The sequence below is a fragment of the Sorex araneus genome, chromosome 5 (assembly GCF_027595985.1).
Source record: "Sorex araneus isolate mSorAra2 chromosome 5, mSorAra2.pri, whole genome shotgun sequence".
In the NCBI taxonomy this organism is placed as follows: Eukaryota; Metazoa; Chordata; class Mammalia; order Eulipotyphla; family Soricidae; genus Sorex; species Sorex araneus.
The window spans coordinates 5426551-5437230 of NC_073306.1; the positions used below are offsets into that span (position 1 = coordinate 5426551).

Below are 10680 nucleotides of genomic sequence, written 5' to 3' on the forward strand. Positions count from 1 at the left end.
TGTCCGGGACCCAGGACAGGACGGCACCCCAGGAGTCCACATTTTGGGTTCCAGTCCTGCTGCCCTGGTGGGGGAGAAGCAGGAAGCACCAGCCAGTGCCAGCAGCTGTCCTGGACAGAGGGGATAGGGGGCCCCTGTGCTGCGAACGGGGGGCCCGACTCTGTGGGGATGGGAGACCCTGACTCTGTGTGGGACTGGGGGCCCCGACTCTGTGGGATTGGGGGGTCCCAACTTGTGCTGGGACTGGGGGTCCCGATACTGCTGCTACTGAGGACCCCGACTCTGCTGACTCCGTGGGGGTCCCGACTCCGTGTGGGACTGGAAAGGGGGGACCCAGCCCTGTGGCACCGGGACTGGCTCCCGGGGTGGCGGGCTGCAGAGTGCCATGTGTCCCAGGCCCCGCGCTCGTCTGGCTGTTCGTGGCGTTGCTGCTGGTGGGCGGTGCCAGTTTCTTCGCCCTGTGCCACCGGCGAACCTGCAGCATGTGGCTCAGACACAGTGAGTGGCCGAGGGGCCCCGGGGGGCTGGGCCTGGGTGCCTGCCGCCCTACCCCCAGCCGCTCCTCCCCTTTTTGCTTTCAGAGCTGCTCCCGTGCCCCCCGATCCAGCCCCTCCGGCCCAAGCTGCCTCCCGGGGGTAAGTCTCTCTGTGCTGGTCCCCTCGATTACTGCCCCCACTAGAGGGGTTCCTACTGGGGGGGTCCTTTTGTGGGGGGGTCGGGCCACACCTGGCCAGGCTCAGGGCTTACTCCTGGCTCTGCAGTCAGGAGTGACGCCTGGCAGTACTCAGGGACCGTACGGGGTTCTGGGGATTGAACCCGGGTCAGCTGCATGCAAGGCAAATGCCCTCCCTGCTCTCCTCTCCAGCCCCCAAAAGCGTTCCTTGAATTCCCTTTACGGCCCCTCCTGGCCTCTTCCCAGCCTCCCACCTGGAGCCGAGGGATGCTGGGGTCCGCACTTACAAGCTCCATGACTGCGGGTGAATTTCTCTGCTCCTGGGGTGCGGCTTCCTTAGCTGAGACATGGAGACAGGGACCCTACTTTATTTATTTATTTATTTTTGCTTTTTTGGTCACATCTGGTGATGCACAGGGGTTACTCCTGGCTCTGCACTCAGGAATTACTCCTGGCGGTGCTCAGGGGACCATATGGGATGCTGGGAATCGAACCTGGGTTGGCCGCATGCAAGGCAAACGCCCTACCCGCTGTGCTATTGCTCCAGCCCCCAGGGACCCTACTTTAGATGGGGACTGGCTGAGGGCGGGGCTTGGGGGCAGGGGCTGCTGGTCAATGACTGGCCTGTGTCTGGGACCCACTTTCTCACCAGGAAGCTCAGGCCGCCCCAAGCTTTATTGACTGATTTGGTTTTGGGGGGCACACCTAGTGATGCTCAGGCCTTACTCCTGGCTCTGCACTCCTGGCAGTGCTCGAAGGACCATGTGGGATGCCGGGGACTGGACCCAGGTCGGCCAAGTACAAGGCAAGCGCCTCCCGCTGTACCGTTGTGCTGGCCCCCAGGTCTCCCTATGTTCTCGATAGTTCGGAGCACGCCCTCTTCCTGGTCTTGCCTCTGAGCCAGTGCTCCCTGCAGCCTTCCAGAACCCTCTGGCCCCAGTGTGTGTGTGTGTGTGTGTGTGTGTGTGTGTGTGTGTGTGTGTGTGTGTGTGTGTGTGTGTGTGCAGCCCTGGGGCAGCCCGAGTCTTGGGGAAGATGATGTCTTGGGGGGGGGTGGCTGGATGGTCATGTGTCACTTGTGCAGCCTCCAGGCTAAGCACCCCCGATCCCAGACAGCCCCAGGGGAAGGACTCAGGTTCTCCAGGGCTGTCTCTTGTGGTGGGAAGCGGCTTGGGCTGCTGCGTCCGAGTGACCGCTGGACTCGGCAGCTGGCCCCAGAGGCCGGGCACTTTGTTTGCAGAAGTTCCATCCTGCCAGCCCCTCCCCCCCACCAACCGTGACCTCCACCCCAACACCCACCCTGGAACCCGGGGTCTGCCTCAGGCAGCCAGTCTTCCCCCTTGTCGAGATGTTCTCTGAGCCTGGCAGCCCCCACTTTCAGGTGAACCCCCAGATGCAGCCCATGCAGGGCCCGGTTTGGTCTGCCGAGCTTCACAAACAGGACCTGGGCTCTGACACACGTGTGTGTGCAGTGTACCACACACACACGAGTCTGTGCATATGCATGAGTCTGTGCATGTTTTCATGTGATGAACATGCATGCGCGTGTGCATGTATGTTGTGTTTACGGGCTGTTCCCGTGGCTCCCGGGAGCCCAGTGTTTGCTTTCTTTTTTTTTTAAATTGTAACAACTTTATTAATATATAAATGCCGATAGTGGCAGAAAATCACCTGTCAGATCGATGTTTTCGTCAATTTTGGAAACACATGATCCTAATGTTTCTTTTTTCTTTTTTTACAAGCTTTCCTGTTTGGGTTACAATCTCACAATGATCAAACACCCATCCCTCCACCAGTGCACATTCCCCACCACCAATATCCCCTGTATGCCCCCCCCCCTTTCCCACCCTCCCCCTGCCTCCATGGCAGACAATATTCCCCAGACTCTCTCTCTACTTTTGGGCATTATGGCTTGCAACAGACACTGAGAGGTCATCATCTTTAGTCCATTAGCTACTTTCGGCACACATGTCCCATCCCTACTGATTCCTCCAGCCATCATTTTTACTGTTTGCTTTCTTGACATTTCTCTAGGGTTTAGAATTTCCACAGAGGGGCAAGAGCGATAGTACAGTGGGGAGGGCACTTGCCTTTGCACGTGGACGACCTGGGTTTGATCCCTGGCATCCCACATGGTCCCCTGTGGGATGAGTACTGCCAGGGGTGGCCCCCAAGACAGACAAAATGAGAAGAATTTCTGTGGTGTCACTAAAGGTTTTCCATCTCCAGGAGAGAGTGATTAAACTGCCTTTAGTCTTGGGTAGGGCGAGGCCACCCGCCTCTCCGCGGGCACAGGCTTGTTTTCCGTTTTGGTTCACACGAATTCCCCTGCAGTAGATGCCTCCCCACTTCCTTGTTTTGGGGGTCACACCGGTGGGGCTCTGTGCTTGGGGGTTGCTCCCTGGTGGTGCCTGGGGGGTCACAGTGCCAGGGTTGAAGGGAGACGCTCCTGGGCACCATTTTTCTGGCCCTTCCTCCTAGTCTCCAGGGATTCTGTCCCCCAAGTTGGTGTGGGGTTGGCCGTTAGGGAAGGGACCCCCACTGCGAGCCCCCCTACGTGCGCCCCTGCCTCACGCGGCCACAGTTTCCGGACTTGACCCTCGGCCTGCAGCTGGCCTCGAGCCGGCTCTCTGCCAACACTGGGGTCCCTCCTGGAGGGCCAAGGCCTGGCCGCCCTCGGGAGGGAAGGGTTGAAACCGCTGAGAGACTGTTGCGGTGGCCAGGAGCAAGGCTCGGCAGTGGCCTGGGCGTGTGGTAGGGCCCCCAGAGGGGCAGCCAGGGCCCATCTGGGGTTGGGCCCGAGGGGGGGCTGCCCTTTGCTCAAGTGCTGCCCGGACCCTCCTTCAGTCCTTCGCGTGGGGGTGCGGGGCCCCGACTGCTGGTCATTGAAATGGTGCACGCAGAAGCCAGCGGCCACTTGCTCCGGCCGCCCCCGGCGCTGTGGGGGTGTCGGCAGCATCTCGGGAGGTTTTCAGCTGGGAGCTGGGTGCCGCGCTCCGCCGGGGTCCCAGGCAGTTCTGGAAGGGACTTGGTGGCTGTGCCAGCTTGTCTGCAGTCGATACCTGGGGTCAGGTGTGTCCCCCTGAAGGAACCTTCCCCCGGGTCCCCAAAGTCCGTGTCCCAGGGCATCTTCTGGGGGTAGGTACCCCTCCCCGGAGCACTTTCCCAGATGGCTCAGTGGCACCCGAGGTGCCTGCACCCCTGTTTTACATGAGCGAATAGCTGGGTGTGGGGTTGCTTCTTTATGTTGGTTTTGGGAACACACCCAGGAGTGCTCGGGGCTGACTCCTGGCTCTGTGCTCAGGGACCACGCCTGGAGGTGTTCCGGGGACCGCGTGCAGTGCTGGGGATCAAACTCAAGCCTGTTGTGTGCCAGGTGAGTGCCCGCCCGGCTGTGCTCTGGGGCTGGGATGAGAAGCTAGGGGGGTGTCCCGAGAATCCACTGGGGCCCGAGGCTGGGACGGGTGAGGTGTAGGCGGGGACTCTGGCAGCTGTCTTGGAGGCGGTGTGGACTGTCAGCCCTGGTGGGGTCCACTGGACTCGGGGCTGGTGCTTCCCTTCCTGCCCCCACGGTTTGCCGGCCACCAGCTTCCGAGGGAACAGGACCTGGTGGCCATGGGTGGGACCCTCCTCGGTGACGCTCCTCCCCTTTCTCTGCAGAGTCCAGGCCCGGGAGGAGCCCGACGGTGAGTGCCCCCCGCCCCCAGCTGCTGGTTCAAAGACTGGCCCAGACGCTTCACAGCTTGCCCTGGCCAGCTCCCTGCCTCTGCTGTGCCTCAGTTTCCTGGTCTGTCAAATGGGGAGGTGGTGAAGACTAACACCTCGAGGAAGCACCCCACGGACTGGCTGCTGTTCTTCTTGTTTTTGGTTTTGGGGCCACACCTGGCCATGCTCGGGGGTCACTCCTGGCGGGGCTCGGGGACCAGAGGGGATGCCAGGGATCAAACCCAGGTAGGCTGTGTGCAAGGCCAACACCCTCCCCGCTGTGCCATCGCTCTGGTCCTTGGTTCCAGACTGTTGAAACCACGTTGGCTCCCCAGAATGCTGCTCGCAGAGCTCTGGGGATTCCTGGAGAGGCGCTGGGCTCCATCGGCTGGAAAACGGGGCTTCTGGTTCAGAACGGGGGGCAGGGGAGCACCCCACATGAGTGCCGTTTCCTCTGTGCCCGCAGGAGCTAAAGAGGGACATCTCAGTGCTCGAACCCAGTACAGAAGATGGGGGACTGCTGAGCGGCCCCTTGGTGGAGACCTGTCTGCACACGGGTGCAGCCCCCGCCCCCGAGAACCGGCCACTGCTGGACGCCAGCCCGGCCCGCAGCCCCGCGGCCTCCTGGGACCTGGCCGAGCCCCGGGGCGCCGGGGAGCACACTAACAACAGGATCGGTGCGTCCACCACGTCCGGGGTGCCAGTGTGGGCGCGGGGCTCTGGGGAGCCCAAACCAGCTGGAAACCCTGAATAAAGGGGGGCCCCCGTGGGTGTGCTGGGAGCAGGTGGGCTTGGAGTTCAACCCCTTGGGTCCACCACACAGCTGCTGCCTCTACACCCCAACTTAATTTTTTTGTTTGGTTTTGTTTTGGGGTTACACCTGGCAATGCTCAGGGCTTGCTCCTGGCTCTCTGCTTAGGACTTACTCCTGGCAGAGCTTGGGGGACCCTATGGGGTGCCGGGGATCGAACCCGGGTCAGTCGCGTGCAAGGCAAATGCCCGCCCTGCCGTGCTATCTCTCTGGCCCCCCAACTTAGATGGTTGTGAATTGGAGGTTATGACTCACGGGGCCCCCCGGAGAAGCCCCCCAGCTCTTGGTGAGATGGGGGTGGAGGGGGCACAGAGAGCCCCTGCTGATGCCGGCTGTCATTAACACTAGCATGCCCCCAGGGTCACCGCCCTCCCCAAGGCGGGCGGGAGAGACCCCCCGTGATCCTCAGGCCGTCACTGACGTGTGCACAGCTCCCTTCTTCCCGTCACCAGTCTCAGTGTGGTCAGTCCCCTTGGGGACTGCGGCTCACTCGGGTGTGTGTTGGGGGGGGACAGTGGTTTCCTGGGGACACAGAGCTGAGACTTGTCCCGTGACTGTGGGACTCGCCAACTTCTGATTTGTCCAACCTGGCTCAGGGGCCAGCCCCTCCCGCCGAGGCCACGCTGACCCGTGGACGGTCCCCCGCTAGCGTCCCGAGGCCCTCCCTGCCCCACCTCTTCGCTCCCTCCTCCTCCTGCTCACCTGCGCCTTTGACCTTACAGAGAAAATCTACATCATGAAGGCGGAAACTGTGATCGTGGGGTCTGTGAAGACGGAGGTGCCCGAGGGCCGGGGCCCGGCGGGGCCTGAGTTCCAGGAGGACCCGGAAGTGGACAGTGCCCCCCACTACCCGGAGCAGGAGACGGAGCCCCCCCGGAGCAGCGGCGGGGAGGTCATGTTCTCTGTGGAGGAGGAGGGGAAGGAGGACCCCCTGCCCACGGCCGCCTCTGGGGACTGAGCCTGGCCTGGGCGGGCTGAGGGCAGTGGGGACACCAGCAGCCGCCCTGGTCAGCTGTCAGCACGGAGGGCGCCGGTGGTCACTACCTGCAGTCCCCCAGCATGCACCGCCGGGACTTGGGAGGAACAAAGGCCTGGGTGGCGGACCTGGGTCGGCTGAGGTTTGCTGGGAGGACATACGGAGGGGCGGGGAGCCCGGCCTTCTGCTGACCCCCGAGCCCAGTGTCCACACCCACGTGCTACCCGTCTCCTTGCGCATCTCTTCTCTGCCTGGCACCCCAGTAGCCCCACCCCTGCTGGCAGCCCGGTGACCTTGGGGGCGCTGGCTCAGGCCTCGGCCCTGCTGGGTCCCAGGGCCAGGAGGGGGGTGGTCAGTGACCCCACTTGACAGCACTCTGCGTGAGGCGAGTGCCCAGCTGGGGGCGCCTGTTCTATCCCTGGGCCCTGGGTCCAGGTCCACTCATTCATCTGTGCCTGTCACTTATCTGTGCCTGTGCCTGTCCCCATGCCCCCTGCAGCAGGGGCATGGGGACCCCAGAACCTCGACAGCCGCCGTGCCCGACCCAACCTGGGATCGGCCCTCAGGGCCCAGATCCGCCCACCCGCACCCCCAGGAAGGGCAACTCTGGGCCTTTCTGGAGTCCCCGCAACTCCCTGGCTGGCGATCGAGGTGAGGCGCGGGCCAGCCCCGAACATCAGCGGCCACTGGCGCCCAGGATGTCCCGGAGACTTTCTGCCCCCTCCGGACCGTTGGAAAGGGCCGGGTAGGGCCCGGGATTTCTCCAGGACGGAGGAGCAGTGCTCTGGGCCCGCCTGGCCCTGCTGCTCCGCTGGGCTTCCTCTCAAGACAAGAGGGCTGGGGATGCCGGGGCCTGCCGGGACGCTGCGGGGGTCTGCGGAGGTCTGCGGGGAGGCTGGCAGCCTTCAGACTCCTAGATTCGCCCCCTGGCGGCAAGGTGCAGTTCCCTCACCTGCCTGTGGGGGCAGTGCGGTCTCAGGGACCCTGGGAGAGGCCGAGGTACCCGCCCCCCCCCCCCCCCCAAAGCCCTGCAGAAGTTTCTGGTTTGGTGGACCGAGACTCAAGAGGAGCCCAGGGGGCTGCATGCCCCCCGACTCCTGCTGGCCACACCCTGGGCCTAGAGGGACTCCCTTATTCAAGAACACGGGGGCAAGACTGGATTCTCAGAAGACTCGGGTCCCTTGCAAGTGGGCTGTGAGGGCCAGTGGCTGGAGGCTTGGTCCCATCCCAGCACTGAGCTGCATAGTCCCTGAGCACCACCAGGCGTGGCCCCAGAACTCATCCAAGATGGAAAGATGCCCGGACCCTGGATTGTGCATGTCGGGGAGCTGGCCCGGGGCCGGGCATGTGCCAGCAGAGCCCGAGGTGCCAGCCATGGTTCAGCGTGTTGGAACAGCAGCACGGGAATCAGGGCGTGTCGGAGCAGCCCCCCCCCCACCTGCAGCAGCTCCCGGGGTCTAGCCAGGGGGCTCTCCAGGACGCTGGGACCCCCATGTGCACAGAGGCCCTGTGGGCAGGGCCTCAGAGCCTCTTCAGCCACGGCTGCCCATCAGACTCACCGCGCTGAGCTAGGGGGGGCATGGTCCCTCTTGGGGGCGGGGCAGGTCTGTTGTGTTCTAGAGTGTTCCAGAGGCCCCCGCCGTGCTGCTGAGGAGTGATCCTGGGCTCTAAATGCTTCTTTTTCTGGGGCTGGAGCAATAGCACAGCGGGTAGGGCGTTTGCCTTTCATGCGGCCGACCTGGGTTCGATTCCCAGCATCCCATATGGTCCCCTGAGCACTGCCAGGAGTAATTCCTGAGTGCAGAGCCAGGAGTAACCCCTGTGTGCATTGCCAGGTGTGACCCCAAAAAAGCAAGAAGAAAAAAATGCTTCTTTTCCTTCCCAGCCACCTCTGAGGAGCCAAGCCCAGTTGCACGGGGATGCCCTGGCTCCATATCCAGTGCCCAGCTGGACCCCTGGGCAGGGGCTATGGTCATGCTCCCCAGAGCCTCCTGTCAGGGTACTGGGAAGTCTGGGGGAAGGGTCTGCTCTAGCCAGGAGGGCTTCTCTGAGGAGGTGTCCTTTGAGCTCTGAGTGATAGTGTAACAATGAACAAGTGGGACCATTTGCCAGATTAAGACCCTGAGGTCAAGAGACACACAAATCTCGGACCTGAGCTACTTGCTGCAGAGATGGCTCTGGACTTTGCAATGGGCCATTTTTGCCAGGCCAGTCTGCTGGGGGCAGGTGCCGTCCCTCCGCCTGCCCTCTGGGATTTCCGGTGGCTGCCATCTTCTAGAACTCAGTGAATAGCTCCAGGTAAGAGTGGTGGTGGCAGGAAACGCCAGGACTCACGGGACAGGGGAGGAATTGGCCCTTCTCCTTCCCCCCACCCCGATGAGTGCCTGAGAATCCGCCCACACACGGCCACTGCCTACTTAAGCTCCCACACGGCCATGATCCAGAGACACACAAACGAATCTCAGATGCGAGCAACTTGCTGCAGTGATCTCCCCAGACCCAAATTATTAAAAATTTAGAATTCCTAAAGCGTGCGGCAGCTCTTGCGGCTGCACAACATTATATTGTATCCGTAACAAGCAATACAAAGCACATTGCCTAGCACTGCATTTTCAGCAGGCATAAGTGTTGGTGGGGCTGGACTCAGATATCAAAGGGAACCAAAGCAGAGAAAGAGAGTATTGTGCAGATTGTCTGCCACGCAAGCAGGGGTAGGTGTGGAGTGGGGGTGCGGCACACTGGGGACTTTGGTGGTGGAAAACGTGCCCTGGTGAAGGGATGGGTGTTTGATGATTATATGATTGAAACTCAAACATGAAAGTTCTGTTACTGTACCTCATGGTGAATCAATAAAAGGGGGGAAAATTGTCAGGGTCCCCCCAGGTCCCTAGTTTTCCAGAAGCTTGGCAGTCACACAAACTGCCCCTAGAACCATATAACCTCATCAACGGCCAAGACCCAGAGACTATAAACTAAAGCTCCTGGAAGAGAACGACACAGAATTTCCTCGACGTTATATTCTATCCATAACAAGCAATGCAAAACAAATCGTCTAGCTCTGCCTTTTTGGCAGGTTTGAGTGGTGGTGGGACTGGTGTCGAAATATCAAATGTAACCGAAGTAGAGAGAGAGTATGGGGGAAATTGCCACACAGGCAGGGGAAGGGTTGGAACGGGGGTGGTGGGTCGGGGGTGGGAGGACTACTGGGGATTTTGGTGCTAGAAAATGTGCACTGGTGAAGGGATGGACGTTTGATGATTGTAGGACCAAAGCTCAAACATGAAAGCTGTGTAACTATCTCACGGTAAATAAAAAAAAGGGGGGGTGGAATAATAATAAAATTAACATTCTGAATAATAATAATAAAAAAAGACTGAGGTCCTTGCACTGATTTCTGTTTGGCCACACCCAGTAGTGCCAAGGACCCGCCCCAGGTGGGCTGCATGCAAGGCAAGGCCTTGCCCACTGTGCTATCTTTCTGGCCCCTGGCAATGAGACTGGAGGCATGGAGTGATCAAACATCGTGACCCAGGGAGCCCAATAGGGCCAGGTCTTCAAGTTGTGTGTGTGTGTGTGTGTGTGTGTGTGTGTGTGTGTGTGTGTGTAGGGGGTGTTTCCTCAGACAACAGCCTGTTTATTTCTGCTGTCCTCTGGTGGTAGCGGGGGGTTCTATATTTGGCTCCAAAGCTGCAGTTTGGACTGGGCTTGCAGGGCCACCCCTCTGCTGGCCTGAGAATGCAGAGCTGAGCCTTGGGCCGTGGGCCTGTCTCCCTCCTGCACGGTCACAGCCTCCCAGGGCCACCCCCCCACCCAATATCACTGGAAGTGGAAGCAACTGCGCCTTCAAACCAGGGTCTCGAGTGTGCCTGGCACCACGTCTGCCCCATCCTGTCGCCTGGTCGCAGAGCCCAGGTTTGAGGGAAGGGTGTCGGTGTGCGCCCCAAGATGGGTCAGGCGCAGTGTCAGGGTCCCACCAGCCGCCAGCCAGTGAGGACACAGCAGAGTGTGAGATCCCAAACCTCCATCTTCTGCTTTCTCCTCCTCCAGGAGAACTTCCAGGGCCGGCTGGGGCCAGGGCTCTTCTGTCCAACTTCCCACAGCTCCTGACCCTGAGGGAGCACTGGAGGGTGAGTTCCAGCAGCTTTGAAATATCTGATGAGGGTCGGAGAGATAATGCAGTGGGGAGGGCATTAGCCTTGCATGTGTCTGACCTGGATTCGATCCCCGGCATCCCATATGGTCCCCTGAGCCCTGCCAGGAGTAATTCCTGAGCGCAGAGCCAGGGGTAACTGCTGAACACCGATGGGTGTGGCCCAAAAAACAACCAAAAATCTGGTTTGCACGGTCACCCATCAGGCACAGAGCAGTACTAGAGCGCCCTCTATGGGTCATGGCTCTGCAAGGGAAACCGCCAGTTGCACAGAGAGGGCACGCGAGCAGAGGCTGAACTCCGCAGACTCAGACTCGGTCGGGTAAGGGGTTCTGGTTTCAGCAACTAAAGGTGGTCCAGTGACT

General features: G+C 60.8%; 1 protein-coding gene across 1 annotated transcript in view; it reads left to right on the forward strand.

The window, feature by feature from the left end:
* The window catches only part of TNFRSF8 (TNF receptor superfamily member 8), a 39842-nt gene extending 33695 nt beyond the window's left edge, over positions 1-6147 (forward strand). Inside the window, exons 11-15 of the mRNA XM_055138258.1 lie at positions 397-498; positions 582-635; positions 4334-4359; positions 4845-5055; positions 5912-6147. Of these exons, the coding sequence (XP_054994233.1) occupies positions 397-498; positions 582-635; positions 4334-4359; positions 4845-5055; positions 5912-6147 (629 nt within the window). The remainder of the gene's footprint in view (positions 1-396; positions 499-581; positions 636-4333; positions 4360-4844; positions 5056-5911) is intronic.
* The last annotated feature ends 4533 nt before the right edge of the window (positions 6148-10680 follow it).